Below are 19,964 nucleotides of genomic sequence, written 5' to 3' on the forward strand. Positions count from 1 at the left end.
CGGGACGGGGATTCGAACCCACGACCCTCAGATTGCGAGTCGAGCGCCCTAACCACCTGGCCATGCCGGGCCTATGTTTGATTCGAAAAACGCCGCACACACTTTTGCTGTTTACTATATTAAGAAACAAAACTTTTTACCATACCAAAATTACAAGCAAGCCTACTTTTTCAATAGCTTTTAATCAGAGGGTTTCATTTAATACGTGTAATAAGTTTTAAACCCATTTTATATTCATTAATATATGCGTATATTTTTTACATTTTTGTTCGGCGATTTCCTTTGCGTATTCAAGCAGTTACTTGGGTCGATAAGGTCTATTGTAAACAAGACCTTACACATTGGCCTTGTCGGCAAAACGAAAGTTGATACGGTCAAGTGCAAAATGATTTAACTAAGCTTACCCGATCTTGTACCACGAAAAACATTTAATTTGTTAGCGTACTGCAAATAATTCAAATGAAGTATAAAGTGATAAAGCAAGATTTGAATATATTCATATATGTGTGTGTATTTATAAGGGCTTATTGTAGCGAAAGTAGTTCACAAACGTCTTTTCTTCTATCAACATATCACCAAACTAAGCTTTTATCAGTTTGTACTGATTTCTAGATAGCTTTCCACCAAACTGGAAGCCTTATTCACTTACGTTGTTGAAAAGAGCATAACGGAGCTTTCGTTATATGTTTAGAATACTAGCCTGTTAAAAAAGGTTAAAGGTTAAAAAACAGTGATTGGCTAAAATCGATGAAATTGTACTTGTATTCACATTATAAGGTCAAATTGGCGCTATTTTGTTCAAATATATTATGATTTTCTTCTTAAAGACTATGAGTGTTGTATTATGCCCGGAGCGTACTGAAGTCAATCTAATGTTTAATTTGTGATTTTAACATTTTATTGAATAAAATGAAATAAATAAAGTTTATTTATTGAATAAATTTCAGCTCTTAATTATATATATATTTCCATTAATATGTGAAGAACAACTACAATTTTATATTCTATAAATATTTTAATTCAACGGTACAGTTTTGTCGTTGAGGCGAAATGCGCTTATTTGGAAGTGATAAAAGTTAATCGTGTATTTCAAACCGCTAAATGAACCATGATAGATTACTGTTTTGGTAAGACATCACAACGTAAAAGCTTAAACGTATTTTAGCAGTTCCCTTTGAGCTAGCATAGTGCTCTTCTTTCTAAAAATCTGTCGTTGACCCAAAAAGTGGAGTTAATAATGTGATGGTTCATTACACTTCTTATTGAAACAAAACAAAGTCAAACTTGCTCTAGAGTCTAATTTCAATAACGCGTTTGCATTCCTAGATTAACAGAGTTTTTGTTATTTTTAAAGTAGCTCATAACTTGTTCATTATTTTAATCATTAATGACTTGTTTGAATGTTGATTTGCAAAAGACTAAATAAATGAACGTGTTTCAGTGCCTTAAGTGAAGCAAACTGCTTTATGGATCTTAACTAATATACTTTTTTGAATTAGGAGAAAAAGTTTATACAGAACGGCAATTTGACACTTACAAAGTATGAAGCTAAACGTTTCATGCCATTATATAGATAAAAAGATACAATAAATGTAGGACCACGCTATTCGTGTTCAGGTTATTCAATGAAGAGTAATAAAACAAACGACTCTCAAAAGAGTTACAACGTAGACGTATTGCAAATTTGGCCATTTGCCAATGTAAGCAACAGGCTTGACAAGATAGAGCTGATAAATGGAAGGTCGTAGTAGTAGAATGATTAATGCTGCTCATAATACCTAGAATTTGCTTTACTTTAAATGCACTCAAAAGCAGAGATGACTCATGACAGTTGCCAGTGTATTACTCCAGTATAGCGTGTCTTACTTATTTACTTTAAATAATCTTTCGTGCCCTTCATTTCGGTGAGACGTGTATTGTAGCATTTGTTTTTGTGAAGAATATCAGAAGTAATGAATATATAATATTGAGAATGAAGTGTTAATAATGTAGGACTTGAGACTTTAAGAAACTGTTTTTCTCGTCAAGCGATGTTTCCGAGTTCTAGTTAAACTTCTGCAGCTCCATTCATTAGTTTTTAATATAAAATGTTTGCATTTTAGTAATGATAGTAAGTAGTACTAGTACACGTTAGCACACATCCCAGAAGAGAAAAGCGTGGGGAAAGTAGTGGAACGTTTACTTAATGTTGGTCTATTTTAAAGGATGAAGGTAAGTTACTCTACTATATATATATATATATATATCCATTCCCAAATACCTTTTACTTGATTATGTTAAACTCACATATTTTTCTTAATGTTTTAAGAACCGCAAATGTAGTTTTTAATATTTTTTATGTTTTACAAGTATATGAAATTGAGTACGATCTTCAGGGGTTTTCATACAGTTTTAAGGTCTTAACAACGGAAACTGTAGCTGTCGAAGCCTTTCGTTATATTAGAACTCAAAACCAGCTAATGCTTAAAAAGTTTCCTTCTCACAGGATGAATAACTGAAAAAAAAGAAGAATTATTTAATATATGTATGTTTATATATATAATTTTGATTTTTATACATAAATCCCGTATTCCGATTTTTACTTACAGGTCGAAATGAGCTCATCGCCAGGTATATAAAACTCCGTACTGGGAAGACTCGAACTAGGAAGCAGGTCTCTAGTCACATTCAAGTATTGGCTCGGCGGAAATCCCGCGAAATTCAATCAAAATTGAAGGCAAGTTTAGTAGTGAATTTAGAGATTTACTTGATTTGTGGCGATCTTTTTCATGCTTTATTTTTTATGTCATTTTATCAGTGATATGGCTGGATTGTAATTAAAATCCATAAGCATTTGTCGCTTTAAGTAGTATTTAATATTATTACTACCAGGAAGTAATACATCATACACTCAATCTAACCCGCTATTCTTGCTCTCCACCCACTCCTGCTTAAGTGCGTTTATGTTTGTGTTCAAATGTCATGATACCAAATAGCTGATATATTCAAAGATATCCCTTTTTTATTAATAAAGTTATAAAGAAAATAAAAAATTCAATGCTAGCTAGTGTCTGAAGCACCATGCCACCTCTTTAGACAGTGTGTTATAGGTTAGTAACCAAAAGTACGTGTATGTAATAGACTATTTTTATTTTTTGCTATTCTCAACCTTCAAGTTAATCTTTTAGAAACTACAATTGCATTTAGTGAGACTGTTGCTTGGTGGCCCCATCTATTGAGAGAATGTATACTTCCCTTATCCATATAGAAATACAATAAATTCACACAGCATTTTGTGTATTATTAAGGAACTACATTAACTAATACTTGAAGCCATAGTTCAGATAATTACCAATAGTCTGGCTGGTAGTGGTCACCTAAGTGTTACTGGTTGTAACCAAAGAAGTGGGATTGTTTTAATAATCTATGCTTTTGAAACACTTCATAAGGTTCATAAGTTCCTTCTAACTCTTAATATTAAAAATTATCAACCTGTTTTATGTCTTAGTGTGTAGCATGTGACCATGCTTTTAAAACAGTTATTTTTCCTTTTAGCTAGTGCTTTACCCATCTGTGAAGTGTACAACATGAGTAAAAGACATTTGGATATACAAATTTTGTAACTTTAGTTTGCTGTGAAATATTTTGTTTCACCTTGAAAAAATATCTCAAGTAGCTAGTTTTACAAAATTATGCTTGGAAAATTAAAAAGAAATATAACCTACAAATTTTTGCTATTTGTCTGGTTAAGTGACGCTAAATAAAATTTTCTTTTATAATCTCAATGAAATGTAGCTGAAGATAGTTTTGTGATCCAAGATATTAAATTTTGTTAAAACAATCAAGTTGCTCTTCGTTTGATAACAACTTCAAACAGAGCACAAAGGATTCATTTCAGTTCCATCAATATAGTTACCATCTGAGTTAGTAGCTAAAGAAAATATTGAAAATAAAAATAGCTGTTACTCATAGTTGGTTCTTTGGGATATTATTCAAAGGATTTTTTTTTTTTAAATATGCATATGTAAAATTTTAAATAAGAGTGTTGAAAACACAAGGAATAGGTTGAATTATATAAAAAAAAAGATGTTGAAACAGATCATTTTCAAACCTCTTAGTTAGGCTCAATGAACCTATGTAACTAACCATTACCTGATATGATATTAACGGAAAAGCTTAAGGATTTAATTTTTTCCAATAAAATGTTTGAGCTGTTGTGTAAAGACATTTTTTTACTACTATCTTTCTATTCATTCTTTGAAAATTATAAAGATTTTTTTAGTCATGTGTAACATACATAGGTGGGGAAACATTTAGATGAATCTTTTGTTTGTATATAAACAAGAACCTGTAGCTTCATAGAAAAATTATATATTCTGAGTCTTGAACTATACTTAAGTTTATTAATCTGCCTGTATCTCTTATATGTTTGTATGGCTGTATATAAAGTGATCATCCAACAAGTAATATCTATCTGTGCAAGTACGAGTTTATTTTTCTGTCTTGATAAAATAAACTTTAATTCTGACCTCCTCAGCTCTTGAGAGAAAAAAATCCTTGGGAACTAACTGGTGTTTATTGATCCAAGTTGAGGGAGAGAGAGAAAACTATCTCTAGCACAGCTAACCTGGTTGAATGTAAGGGTTCTAGTGCTTTAATAGTTAAGTCAATGAAGCATGCTAACTGTAGATTGCTTCTCTGTCAACTGTTCTTGCTTTTAAACACCTGCCAATATTAGATTCAACCTGTTATTGTAGTCTAACCTAAATAACTTCACTTAATTAGTTGTGTTTTACTAACCTTTAATTTAGATTAGAAACTACAACCTATATCTTAATCCTACTAAAGTATCTGTTTCTTTTAAATGCCTGTGATTTTATTTTTTTGTATCTGTTCATTTAAAACATTTAGCTAAGTGAATCAACCTTTCAGGTGTCACACAAAAATAGTGTAAAAAGTGTTTTCACTCACAGTCTTAAATCAGAAAATTTTTATTCATTTAAATGAGCAGAAGAGAAAGTAAAACATATTTAATTTTTGAAAATGTTAAACACATTAATATCAATGGTAAACTCAGTGTAATAATTTTATATTATCAAAGGATAAGATAAAATTGCTTGCCTAGGTAATTTGTTTAGTAGTGAGGAATATCAAGTTTGAACTATATTAAATGGGGCTAGACCTTTTTTGCTGTAATAGGTTAAAACTTTCAAGAGAATAAAGATCAGATATCATTCTACTGAAAGTTAGCAAAGAATTTAGCAGTTATCTCATATAATTATTTGTACAATCATCAACATTATGGCCCATATCTTCAAAGAAAAAAATAGTTGTTGGCTTGTGTCAAACTTGTTATTAGTAAGCTGTTGAATATATTTCTTAAGGTACCATTAGAGAAAGCATCTTGAGCATCTAACAAAAGTCAACATGGTTTTGCTAGCATTACCAATTCGTTATTTTTTATAAAGCTTTAATTTCACATTTTAAATGGCAATTGCTAATTATGAGTTCCATAATAATTTATGTTATTTCATTAACTCCTCATCAACTGATAGGAGTAATAAGACACACAAAGCTACAGACACTACTAAGGAACTAGATGAAGTTTATATTGTGGAAATGATGCAATTCATTAGCTGTGAAAAAGCTCGGAACAATAAAAATGTGATTCAGTAGTGAAAAGCCTAAAATCTAGAAACAAATTTGAAGAGAAAAAATGAGAATTAGTGGAACATCATCCTCAAAACACTCATCAAGTTGAAAATCCTTGAAGAGGACATGGCAAAGCAAATTTTTTGAATATATTTCAGTGTATTATGTCCTCCTCCAAAAATGTAAAGTGATCTATAAATACAAAGAATTAATTTTCCAAATTATTTTTGTTGTCCAAAAAGCAAGATATTTATTTATTCACTCAGTAACACTGTCCAAGCCTAATCTTCATCCTAGATGGAAAGAATTAACAGTGAATAACTAACTTGATTAGTGCTAATGATTATTAGTATTGAAAGGCTTGGTTTATCCTGTTTTCAAATAATATAACCTGATGATAAGTTATGCTATTTTGAGATTCAGTTTAATACTTTTGCAAAATATACAGATATTTTCATACCTTTTCCTTACTGAAATTTCCTCTTCAGGAAATAAAATTGTCTGCACATTACTACATGAACTCTTTAGTAAAATGATATGTTTTTAATTTGGTAGTAAATTGTATGTTGTTTGGAAAGTTGGTGACATTTTTATTGTCAGTTAGTCTTATATTACTTGTTAGTTTATATTTTTTTGTAAAGCCATATATGGCAGTAAGAAAGGCAAAATTACTTCTTTCAACTTATGGTAAAAACAGAATATTATTTCATTACTAAAAAATATTTCAAATGCCATAATGATTGATCATCATGCTTGATTTTAGGATCCATTTATGTCATTTATATTAATTGTCAAAATTTGCTGAAGAAAAAGAAATCATAATCAATATTGTTTAATATTTAATTATAAAATAATAGTACACTTGTATCCAAAATACTTTGGTTAATATTTAATTTTAAAAATATATCCGTTTTGCTCAGATACTGTAGAATTAATGAAACTTGCATTTTCTAATATCAGTAATATTACCACTAAACTTAATTCACATTTATACTTAGAGCCTGTACCAGTAGTATAACACCTTTTAATTTATATGACATATTTAAAATAACCATATCGGTTATATCATCATGGCCATTTCTCTTTGCTCCTCCTTGTCCTTTGCTATAATTCATCATATGGTCAAAGGATTTATAACCATCGAATGGTCCGATGGTTTTCTCTCTCCCACTCAGGACCAGACTTCCAAGGAGGTGGCATTGCAGTCGATGTCATCCATGTCTTCTGCTCAGATTGTATCTTTGTTTCACTCCCAGGATCATGCTTCAAAGGAGAAAGCCCTCCAGTCACTAACTTCACTGTCATCCGCCCAAATTGTTTCTGCTTCTGCCATCCAGAACAAGGCTGGTCTTTCCCTAGTTGGTCCTACTGTTAGCTATCCAGGAGCAGCTGTAAGTGATTGTTCCTTAAAAAATAATCACTGGTTATAAATATATAAAAATACTTTCTTTTTTTATCAATTATGTAATTGAAGTATTTTATGAATTTATTAGATCAAGAAGTTGTCTATTTTTTAAATTATTTATATAATTTTCTTGCATTTCATTACAAAACAAGAATCAATGATCAGTAGGAAAGCAAGGTTTCAGTCATTTTAGCTGACATAAAGAATTTCTGGTGAAACCATCTTTTGACTAAGATTTTATATTAATCGACTGATATGGATGTTTTCTTTGTCTTTACATAGTTTTGGCAAACAACAATTGGTCAGCCAGGGACCTCAGAAGAGTAAGTGTTAAGTAAATTAACTACTTCATAATTCTTTAAAAATATCAGAGTTCCTGTGAGAAAACAATTCCTACAACTTTTGTAACAAACTTGTTCTGAAATTTTATAGAACTGTAATGTTAATACTTTTAAGATATTTGTTTTTATATTTTTGCTGTTGTGTACTGGACTTTCATGAAGTTAAGATTGTTAAATGACACAAGACGCTTTTAGAAATATAAATTAATGTTTTATTGTAAAACTTAAAATAATCTAAGTATTGTACACTGAATTGAACAATAATTCTTTAATCAAACACAGTAATATTTTAGATCTTTTCTTCTTTCTGGTTATTAAAACAATCTTTATAAGTGTATAGTAATGATTTTAAGTTATGTTTATCCATGATGGTATAATAATATAAACATTTTATGGAATTTGGAAAAAAGGGGAGTAAATTATAAATATGAGTATTCAATATGTAAAAAGTCAGTTGAAAATTCAATGTGTGTTTCAGTTCAATGTTAGACAGAGTTATTACATCTGTTCTGTTACTTGGTCAGTTAGCAAGGAAATTCTGTAAGCTTTGAATTTTTCAGTTAGACATAGGTAACATTAGTTTTGCAGTTTCTGTTGAAAGTGAAAATGTTGTTTGTAAACTTAGTCCTACAACTTGTGTAAAAGTGAGTGTATCCTGAGTAAATTATATAGAGGAAATAAATTAATTGGGATTGTTACATAATTTGGACTTCACATTATTTTCACCAAATAATTCAGTAGAACCTACGTAATGATAGAACAATGTTACAACAATGGTCTGACTGTCAGAAGTGGGATTATTTTGGTGAAAATAAATTAGAACACTAAATTTCAAGATGATGACAAATAGGCATGTAGCAAGATTGAGAATCAGGAAATGATAAAACTGAAGAAAAAAGATAAAGAAGAAAGAAACAGAAAATTAAATGAAGATTAAGAAGCAAGAGACAAAAAGTTAAAAGAAGACCAAGGAGAAAAGGCAGAAAATTAGAGAAACAAGACAGAAAATGAGAAAAAAAAAGACATAATATTTAGACAAGAATTAAGAAAAGAAATAAATTGATTGAAGACAAAATTGATGAAGCTATTGGAGATATACAGAGGGATTACAACAGTAAGTATTCACAACAAAGTTCCAGAACAGGAAATGGAGGAAAGAAGAGACCTTAGTTGAACTTATGGAAGATTTTAAAAATCTTGCTCAGTTATCTTACTTAACCTAACTACATCACATGAAATGATGGATTTGTTGGTACATGACCGATTTATATATACCACAACAGATGGGGATATAAGAATAATGCTGAAGCAAAGTAGGTGTACAACTTTAAAGGAAGCTGTTGAGTTGATAACAGAACTTGAATCCATTAAAGTCACATATAAACAAATAAAAGATACCATCTAGAAGTTACAGGACCATCAGATCAAATAGTATTGAAATATCAATTCCCTTTGATGGCTAGTTAGATGACTAGTTACATAGAATGGAAAAATAAACTACAAGACAATGGGTGTTTCTAGTGTTCTAGCTGTTATAGATGTGAGAAACCTGGCTATTACAATCAAGACTGTGAGGAATTAACAGCTGTTATTAAACCAAGGAGACAATACCCTAAGGATCAAAGGAACAACAAAGGGCTAACCAGACAGTGGAAAACAGAAATTAGCTAAACTTGTGGGGTGAAGTTCAGCTGAAAATACCCCATCATTGCCACATAAGATAAAAACCTCATTATTTAAAGACATCAGCCCACAAGTTTACAAGTTTAAATATTAGAAATTGCCCCCAACAATGATGAAAAAAGGTGGGTTGATTTGAACTAGAGTTGGACATAAATTTCCAACAAAAGAAAGCTGGAAGTTACCCTTACTGTAGGAAACTTCTCTACACCTTATGGTGTGTAGACAATTGACATCGAGGAAGAGTGCATATTGGGATCTGACTTCAACTAAAGGCATGAATGGTAGGTTAGGCTAGCTTCAAATAGCTTCACAGTCTATGACCAGGAAATCCTTGTGCACTAAATGACAGTTACTACATCAGAGGATAATCTTTCCATAACAACAAGGAAGGCAGTTATTGTACCACAAAGAAGTGAAATACTCATACAAGGATTAGGAACAAATTTACATCTAGTGACTGGGCTGTAGTGGAACCATATACTGCAGCATGTCTTGAAGAATTAATAATTGAATGTACTCTTGTGGATCTGAAGAATAAAAATTTATTCATTAAGGCCATGAATTCAAATCTGGACAGTGCATTTTAAGATGTGAAGTTGTATACAATTTCTGATAAATATTTGTGAGCGTAGGCCCACAACTTATATTATAGTGAATGTAGCCTGTAGTAAATGTTATAGAGGAAATAAGTATAATTGTTATTGTTACATGTATTTTCACCAAATAATTCAGTAGAACCTGCCTAATCATAGAACAATGTTACAATGATATGAATAAAATTTTGATTATTCAACATAAATCAAACATTAAATTTACTTCAATATACTAAATAACTTTTGTAAGAATGTAAATGGAAAAACATCTTGCATGACTTGAATAAACTCCCATAAAAAGTATCAGAGATGTTTATCTGTTAAAAAACTGTTGATGCATTATTGCTGGATATTTAGTGCTGAGAGAAATTATCTAAAATGTAATTGACATAAAAAAAAATGTGATCAGTGTGGTTTGACTATAAATTATTTTATAAAATTTATTTATACTTTTGTGTAGCATCTGGTTATATGTGTTATACCCGCAACTAGCATTAATTATAAAAATTATAGTAACTGGTATATTTTACATTTACTTCCTTTAGTGTTAAACCATTTTCTGCTCAGCCATATGGTATGACCACCAAGCCAACATTCTCAACAGTGGTTTCTGGGACAGACATATTAGCCCAAACCACACTATCTCCATGGGAAGGTCGTTCTATTGCCACGCATAAACTTCGTTTAGTTGAATTTTCTGCTTTCATGGAACAGCAACGAAACCAAGACTCGGTGAGCATAATTTTCTTTTGTGACTGCTTTTGACTACTGGGGCACCTTAAATGCTGATGTATTATCAGTAATTCTTGAACAGATTTACCTGGTAGTCCCTTCTTTTCCCTAGATAGTTGTCCCTAATTTAGCAATGAAAGAATTGAAACACCACTCACTTTCAACTCTTTGGCTACTTTTTTACCAATGAATAGTAGGATTGGCCATCACTTTATAATCCCCCCATGGCTGATAGGGTGAGCATATTTTCTGGTAAGAATTTGAATACGAAACACGTAGATTGCGAGTCAAGTACCATAATAACCAGGCCATGCCAAACCTGAGTATAATATACTGGTACAAAATAAGTTTCATCGAAGGCTGTCATTATTGGTTTGATTTCCTATGCTAGAAGCCTCTCAAATTTTCATTACTTGAGAGCCTGAAAATTTTAAACCAAAAGTTGTTAATGGTAAATGTTTGAAAGATTAGCATTTAAAAATATACTTAGGTGTGAAGAAATTGATAATTCTGTGTCTGTAAAGATCAAAGTGGGAAAATACATTTTCTGTAGAAATCCAAAAATTATGCCACATTTCTGCCTATGTTATAGACTACATATACAATAAACTAACTTTCTTCTCACAACCAATGGCTTTGTCTAACTTACTATCACCATTAAGTGCATATATAAGCTAGATATAGTGATGAGAGACTTTAGCAGTGAAAAACTAACAGTTCAATCTTGCTGTATTTTATTTTCAAAAATCAATTTGGATCTGAATGTTACTTTTTCAATTTCTAAAATATTAATTGTGTGGATTTTGTTTTTCTTGCATTTATGACTTGTACTTTAGCCCATGTGAACTTTCATAGTTAGTTTAACTTTTATTTGTTATCTAAACAGTATGAAAACCAGTTAATTATTATTGTATTAAATGCATTCCTAATAAACTGTGAGCCTTAAGTTTGTTTTTTTCTATTCCAGTACCACAAACACCTCTTTGTTCACATAGGAGGTTTACCAGGTTACTCTGATCCAATATTGGAAGTGAGTTTTTCTGTTTATTCTGATATATTTCTTGATATGTTACTTTATGTTCCATTCTACTCTGAGTGGGACTTAAGGCTCCTTATGAGGCTCATTGCAAAATTTTAAGCTCTTTATAAAATGAATGAAAGGAGGATCTAATAATTATAGATCTGCAGCTTAGAAAATTGTTCTATAATTATGATTATGTACTGAATACTTAAAAATACATATGGATTAAATGCTTGTTACTTTCATTTAATATAATTATATTTTCTTTCTTTGTATACCATCTGAACTTAATTTCAAAGAGTATACCCAATTTCTCTCTTAATCATTAGCCTTCTCCATAATATTCAGATCTAATTAGAGTATATTGACAATATTATTGTAATTAGCATAAAATACCCACACCCCACTTCAAGGTTCAAAGGTCCACTCATGATGCAGATAACTGATCATTAAGCTCTTCCATTATACCCATTTACTTCTATAGCTATCTCAAGGGGACTAGATTGAAAACAAACCCCATTAGGACATCTTGCTATGATATCTGATCATGTATGTTCCAGTTAGCTCGGGAGATTCAAACATAGTGCCCTTGTTATCCCAATGCAGATTCAGGTTTTCATGACCCTGAAAATCTACTCCTAGATCTCATCATGCCTGGGTGACCTTGTGGGTGTGTTTTAGCTTCCCTTGGTAGAGTTCTACACCATATAAATAAAAACACCCCCAGGCATGTGAGTCAGCCTGCTAAGTTTGTTTCTGTTGGCTCTAAAAATGTTGCTGTAGTTTGCAAACAAACACACAACATGACTTAATATGGGATTCATTATTGAAATATTATGCATAAAAATAATTTCATCTTGTACTTGAGGTGAGATTGTGGATTCTACAGGTTACTTGAGATAGAACTTTTGATTTTTTATATCTGTAAGTTTATTCTGGATTTTCCTACTTACTCTGTTCCAAAATTTGGATTAAACTTTGATTTGCTAAATTAACATGAGATTATCCTGCTTTAGCAGTTTTTGATGAGATTATAATATATCTAATTTGTGTGGTCTGGTAAATTAGGCAAGTTTCTCCAATTTATAAAACACAATAAGAGAAGTTTGTAAGGGGCTTTCCAAAGATGAAATTTGCTCTGAGTGAAAAGTGATTTCAAGTTAGTTTTATAAAGTTGTTAATGTATCACCAGGAATTAGATAATTTTCAGTAACCTAAATTGTACATTGGTTGTGCTTGCACATATAATTTGAATCTTTTATTTAAATATCAATTAAAATTTATTGTATTTACATATAATAAAAACACAGTTACAACTTCAGTGAAGAGCTTTGAATATTCAAATTGGTAATTATAGAAATTTGTCCATGATAGTTTCCTTTTTATCATGATTAAAGGAGAAAAAATGGCTTGCATGATTTCTGCACATTTTCTGTTATTAATTCTTTTTGATATTATGTCCCTGGACTTGCAATGTAAGAAACTGGGTTTTGATACTCGTGGTGGGCAGAGCACAGATAGCCCCATTGTGTAACTTTGTGTTTAACTTTAAATAAACAAACAAACTTTTTGATATTGTGAACCTTAATTGTTGGTCAGTTATGAACAACTGGTCACAGCACATACATATATACATTATTTCTTTTAACTACAAATATATCTTAATTTGAATGGGAATACAAAACCTAACATATAAGACATTTATGCATTTTATTCTTAATTATGATTATTTGTTTTTGTGAACTATTTTTGATACAACTAAAACAATGGTTGTTACAATCCTCAATAGTTTGTAAGATAAGCTGATACATACTGTAAATTACAAATAGAGGTGGTGAGATAGATAACTCATTGGAATTATTATTGCATTGTACACTATAACATGGGAAGGAAGTTTCTAAAGTTGAATCAGTTGTTGTTTTACTTGTAAAATTTGTTTTATACTTATTGAACGTAATAGCATATAGAAATTATGGTTCCATTCAATATTTTAATGTGGTTTTAATGAAAATGTAATTTTACCAAAGGAAATTGTATATGATTCCAATATTTTACTGTACATAGACTGCAATCAGACAAAAGTTAATACCATAACATTCCTACCTGAAGACTACTGAATTATTTAGGTATTATAGTATATTTTAATATTAAACTTAAAAAAGTGCTATAAAGGTATTAAGAAAATTGAAAGAGTATTGTATGTTTTCTTTTTTTTATTGTGGTGAGTATCTGTTTGTTGTAATTCATTTCCTATTTACTCTTACTGTGGTTATTCTTTACAGGCAGTTGATATTAGACAAATTTATGACAAGTTCCCAGAAAAAAAAGGTGGATTAAAGGAGTTGTATGATAAAGGCCCCCAAAATGCTTTCTTTCTGGTAAAGTTTTGGGTAAGTGATTTATGAAAGTAAATATTGTTTAAAATACCTTAAGGGCAAGTAGTATGTTTTAGGAACAAAAGTTAATGCTTGAAAATATTTTAAAATATGCTGTCTTTATTATTTAACACAATTGATTTGTTTATTTAGAGCAAAGCTACACTAGGCTATTTGCTGTGTTCACTGTGGGGAATTGAATTCTGGATTTTAGCATTGTAAGTCCATATACTTACCACTGTCTCACCAGGGGATATAACACAATTGAATACACTATAAGTGTAAACAATCCATTAATCTATTTTGATTGGAAACAGCAGAACACTGGATTTAAAATGTTCTAAAGAATTCATGAAAAATAAATTAGTTCAAAAGATAATAAATATATGTTTATACATACATACCCCAAAAAAGTTTGATGTAAATGAAAGGAATTGTTGAATAAGAAAACACAAAAGACCTCCATAGTCATTAATTGTTTTTATTTTAGTGATTTTGAATTTGCCAGTTACTCTTAGAATAAATTTTCAAGTAAAACTAATTAAAATCCATACTAGATTTACCAAAAAATCTTAAAAACTAAATACAAATAACCATAAAATACCCATTAAAATATAGTTAAAACTGCACCTACAACATACACATCTTCAACTGAAAAGGACTCTTTTGAAAGATGTGCTTTACTTAACTTACATATTTTATAAAATACTGAATTTCTCTTTAAATGCCTTTTATTATATCAATAAAAATTACCTTCCATTTGAGGAAACTTCAAACAAGCTAATGAAATACTTTTCATAAGTTGGGCTTTTCTGTTTTTCAATACAAATCCATAAAGAAAAAAAAATTCAGAAAATAAAGATCTTATAATTTTTCATATTTCTTTATCACACAGTTATAAAAATTTTTATTTACTGGTTATGGATGAAGGTGTGGATTCGTTTACTTTGTGTCCAAAATACATTTATTTCACATTTTTACAGATATAACAAATTGGTTTCTTATATAGAAAATACTTTCTTAAGGTATTTCCAAATATGTGATAGATGTAAAAGAAAAATTACTTAAATATACTTTGCATTTTGTAATATTTCCACCCTTAAAGAAAATGGATATGAAAGTATTAGCAAGTTATCTTGTTTTTGTTCTACCACAAATTCCTTAAACTAAGAAATTAATCTTCATTCTGGAAAAAACGAAAAACAATATGTTTGGTTTCAAAATTACTCCATGTTACTATCACATTAAATCAATAAAAGAAAGATTAAGGCTTGCAGTTTTAGAGTATCTTTTCAGTATACAAAGACACACAGATCAATTTTCACTTTATAATAACATTTGTGGTATTTACTAAAATATAATACAACATTCTTGAAAGCTACTTTTAACTGTGCATTTTAAAATTTGTAACAGACTAAAAAAAAATGGTGCTGCAACCAGGGTCGAACAAAAAAAATTTATTAAATATTAAACTGTAACAACAATAGAAATTCAACATAAAATTTTAAAACAATTGGAATACAAGTTTTATCACTTAAAAAACAATTAGTAAATCTGTACCTAGCCATAACTTAATACATCATGTTAATAAAAAATATAACATAAATATTGGTGTTATTAATTTCAATAAATAAAGGAATTTGGGAAAAAAGAACCAAAAGAAGAAAAACACAATATTCCAAAATTAAACTACTTCTCATGATGAATAACAATAATGAACAACAATTGCAATAATTTGTTCTAACTATATCTTGTGAACTAACTCATTTAAGATCAAGGAATGGTTTTTATTTAGTGTTTAGACCATGAGGTTACATCTCATATGACTAGCTTATTTGAATAATAGATGAATGTTAAACAAACCCATAACAAAATAAAAGTAGAATTTACTGTCTCACAAATTGTCAGTGATTAAAATTTACTAATTTGAGAAAAAGTTACTGAATATAAAGCATCTGTAACAAAGTTTATCTGCCAGTAGTAAATGCTCTTACATCAGATTAAATTTTCAAGGTACTAATTAACAATTTAGCCAAAAAATCTTCAATAGGACTTGGGATAAATATTTTTTTTTTCAATAGTTGTAAATCATTATGGTGGCAATTTCAGTACTCATTTCAAAGGTCAAAGCCCTTACATGTTGAAATGGCATATAGGATCTGGTGTTGAACTCTGGCTTAATTGGCACTAGTGGATAAAAATGGTACTACATTCCCCCTGGACAAGATGGCAGTCCATCACAGGTTAATTCCCAGCTTACAACTAGTACATATCATATTGCTGGATAGACTGAAAAACTGAGGAAAAGTGCCTTTCTCAACAGCATGATGTGCATGAGTATCAAACTTGCATTCGTCTGACAATGAACTATGTTAGCTATGTTTAAAGCCTGATACTGTTCATAATATGTTGAAAAATGTAGCTTGCATTGTACAGATGAGAAGTGTAGCCTACTAATCTTGTTGAAGCCTCGAAAGCATATGGACAGTAAATATACATTTCAAATATAGAGTGATATATGATCTTTCTGCAGCTCTATTGTGTCTTTCTGTTCAGTTGATGTTGAAAGCTTAAGTGTCTGACTCTTTTAGTAAGTCTAATTCCTTCTGTATATTTGTTGATCTGATTGAATCAATTCGTCAATGCTACTGTCTTCATAAATACGTAAGATATGTGCTTCTTTGTGAATGGTCAAATTTTGTGGAGTGCTAGTTTATATAATTTGGCCAAAACTTTCATAAAAGGAACAGAATGATAAAAGTAAAATAAAAGAAAGAATTCTATCAGCTGGTGAAAAATATTATACAACCAGAGTAAGTCAAGACAATAGAGCAGTTGGTTCTGAGCAATATACCAAGTTTTTCAATTCCAGAGAAATATTAAAACTTAGTCCTTTTTTGAAGTATAGTATTAGTAGACTCCTTATCAAACCTGACAGCTTTTGATACTTGGTTAAATATTGGGTTGAATTTATGTAATTATGAAAAGTTAATAAAATTATACACATTGTTCTATTAATTGGTTTGAAAATAAATTTTGTTAGCACTAATATTTGATTGCAAGGTATTTTTTATACTATACAAACTTTAGAGCAAGACTGGTGAATTGTAAGTAAATTAAAGGAACAGAATTATTTGCGTATCAATAAATAGTAACAGATTCAGATAATCAGATTACATATATCAATGTAATATATGAAAGGTAAGGGTAAACCATTTTTATATGTTTATTTTATATAGACATTTGCAACAATAGAAGCTTTTTATGTGGTAATTTATAGTGTTAAATAATGAAAATCAAGTTTGTATAAAACAAATTTCTTGAAGTTCCAAAAAATTCTAGCTGAACTAAAATAGTTGTTATTGCTACACATTTTTATTTATATACATATTGCTTATTGTATACTTATGTATACTTTATATACTGGAATGAAAGTACAGATAGGAATTCTTAACATAGCCAAGAAAAAGTTTACTTGCATGAGACTTCAGTAATAGTGCCTAAAAAACATATCATTAAGATTAGTTAAACTTATAACAACTGACAGGTAATTTCTTACCAAAAGGGAAAAAGGGTGTTTTGTGTTGAACTTCTAGTTAACCCTTTTAGTATGACTTGTATTCTTAAAATAGAAATAATATAAGTAAGTATAAATGATCTATGATACACCAAAAGGACTGGAGTGCCATGGAATATATATATATATATATATATCCCAGCATTTCTGAACAGACATATGGTGGGACAAATTACAAATGGTAATACAACAGTATTCAAAAGGGTTAAATAAATATCCTGCAAAACAAAATTTATATGGAATGACAGAGAGTAACTTGCAATGAATTTATCTCTTTTTTAGGCTGACCTTAACACTAGCATTCAAGAAGAAACGGGAGCCTTCTATGGAGTTACTAGCCAGTGAGTTCCATGTGTCTTTATCTCTGATTATGAGAAATCTGAAACTGGCCTTAATATCAGTTATAAGTGCATCTAAATTTTATACTGCAAGAAGAAAAAAATAACATTTAATTAGTTCAGGAGCAGCAAATAATGTTATTTAGCAGGAATTAACTAGCCTCTATAAATCAGTTATGCTTTTCAAAATGTGTACGAAGGTGCTCATTATCATTTATAAATACTCATGCACAGTACTTTAAATTCATCCAGAAAGTCTTTGAAAGGTCACAAAGAGGAAACAGTTATTGAAATTTAAGCTAAAAATTATCAGTAAAAATACTGTAATCTTGATAGCAGAACAAAACAGTGGAAGAATGCATGTTTTTAAAGTTAATTTTGTATCAAAAATTGTTAGATAAATATATGTAGAATTAGTTCTGAGACTACTTTTGAGTGTTTCATTAAAATGTTATAATAAAGAACTCAATTTCAAAATGTCTAGAAGCAGTTGCTTTATTTATTCTTCTTGAACCATCTTTAAAAAAAAGACAATGTTTTGCAAAGGTAGTTGAACATAGTTTTATTTAAGATATATATGCATTTTGAATAGAAAGCATACTGATGGATTGAATGTTTATCAAAATATAATCACTTCAAAATGTTTAGATTTACACATTATACAATTAAGATTTCTCCAACTAGAAAATTTTGAATTATTTTATAACTAAGTTCTGTGTATGGTTTTATATTTTTTGCATTAATTTTTTTTACAAATTGGAAGATTCTAATTTCACACCATATTTTCAATTTGTTTATTAAAAGCTGTATTAAAAATCACTAATAGAAAGGAATACTGTATAGTATAGCAAAGCTTTTGGCAGTGGCTTAATATTAATTTATTTCAACCCTTAGCAACATGATATATTTACATCTAACTTCGAAGATTTTTAAAATTCAACACCATTTTTCCTCCTATAGGTATGAGAGCAGTGAAAATATGACAATAACATGTTCTACAAAAGTGTGCTCTTTTGGCAAGCAAGTGGTTGAAAAAGTCGAGGTATGAAGTCCACAAATGGTGGTTTTCCACTTTGACCAAATTTACTATTGTTATTATTTTTTGCATACACAATCCTTTACAAGTTATTCACATAATGAGATTAAAAATACCTAGAAATATAGTGGCTATTTCTGCCTGAAAATTATTTAGCAAGACTTTTGAAATAAATACATCATAAATGTACCAATTGAAAATTATCTTAAAAAAAGCTGACATAGTATTTGTAATGTGGTATTATCAGTGTTTGTAATGAAATATTTTATGTTAATTAAGTATGGTAGTTGAAACTTAGCAAATGTTTGATCTGAAATTATCAATTTATTAAATGAACAATAAAAGTGAAGCTTCACCTCCTCTTACATTTTGTATAGTTGTTTAATCATTTGATAAAGATCTGAACTAAAATGTTTATTGTTGCTAAACATTTTTAGTTACATACATATTGCTTACTTTATATTTTCAAAATGATATATCAACTCAGCACACAGGTAGCTTCTTTCTCCTTGAATTTGTGCATTCTGCCAAAGAGATTTGCAAGCCACCAACCTTGTGAAACCTCCCACCTAATCTCACGTGGAAACACATGAATTTGTGTCATTGCATGATGATGTCATCTTGCAACAAAACCCTCCACCAATAGGAGTGTGATACACCTCTGTGTGCAATAACTCCCTCTACATTCTTGTTCATGAATCCTCATTCTTTTCCTCGACACTGTAGTGCACTGACATCTTTTTGAATTTGCTGAGATTTGCACACAGAACAAATTAAAGCCATTTTTGCTGGAAATGATTTTTCCTGTGGCAGCCATTGTACATTATGCAGCTGTCACCTTCTGCTCCTGTCCCTTTTACTCACTTCCCTTCCCCAATTTTGTGCTTGAAATTGATGAGGATGAATTTGAGCATCAATATCCATCTCCAGGTTTGCATCATGAACTGCTATACCTAATGAATGACACCATCAGATTTCCTCTGACTTTCTTCACCTTATTTGTACAATTATTATTTCTCTTGCTCCATTATCTTTTGACTCTTCCCAATTGCTTTTACTTAAGTCTTTCCTTGCAATTTCTTTATATTTCCCCTCTCACTTGTTTTATCATTACATGCCACATCTTTTTTAGCTCACCTTCTTTCCCATGGTTTTATGCCTCATACTCTCCACCTATCTGTCTCCTTTGTTCTTCCTTTTTATCATTTGCTTCTATTTCCCATTTCTGGACT

General features: G+C 30.1%; 1 protein-coding gene across 5 annotated transcripts in view; it reads left to right on the forward strand.

Annotated features, from left to right (window-relative positions):
- LOC106458890 (transcriptional enhancer factor TEF-1-like) overlaps nucleotides 1–19,964 on the forward strand; it is a 128,682-nt gene that overhangs the window by 91,707 nt on the left and 17,011 nt on the right. For 4 of the 5 annotated variants that reach the window (XR_002610457.1, XM_022385247.1, XM_022385249.1 and 1 more), the window contains exons 3-10: nucleotides 2,589–2,716; nucleotides 6,807–7,022; nucleotides 7,319–7,359; nucleotides 10,199–10,385; nucleotides 11,353–11,415; nucleotides 13,689–13,796; nucleotides 17,641–17,699; nucleotides 18,657–18,738. Coding sequence is in view for 4 of the 5 variants with exons in the window: in XM_022385247.1 (XP_022240955.1) it covers nucleotides 2,589–2,716; nucleotides 6,807–7,022; nucleotides 7,319–7,359; nucleotides 10,199–10,385; nucleotides 11,353–11,415; nucleotides 13,689–13,796; nucleotides 17,641–17,699; nucleotides 18,657–18,738 (884 nt within the window). In the remaining variant the exon portion in view is untranslated. The remainder of the gene's footprint in view (nucleotides 1–2,588; nucleotides 2,717–6,806; nucleotides 7,023–7,318; nucleotides 7,360–10,198; nucleotides 10,386–11,352; nucleotides 11,416–13,688; nucleotides 13,797–17,640; nucleotides 17,700–18,656; nucleotides 18,739–19,964) is intronic. The other variant, XM_022385248.1, reaches the window with a different exon arrangement.

This window comes from Limulus polyphemus, unplaced genomic scaffold, assembly GCF_000517525.1.
Source record: "Limulus polyphemus unplaced genomic scaffold, Limulus_polyphemus-2.1.2 Scaffold529, whole genome shotgun sequence".
NCBI lineage: Eukaryota > Metazoa > Arthropoda > Merostomata > Xiphosura > Limulidae > Limulus > Limulus polyphemus.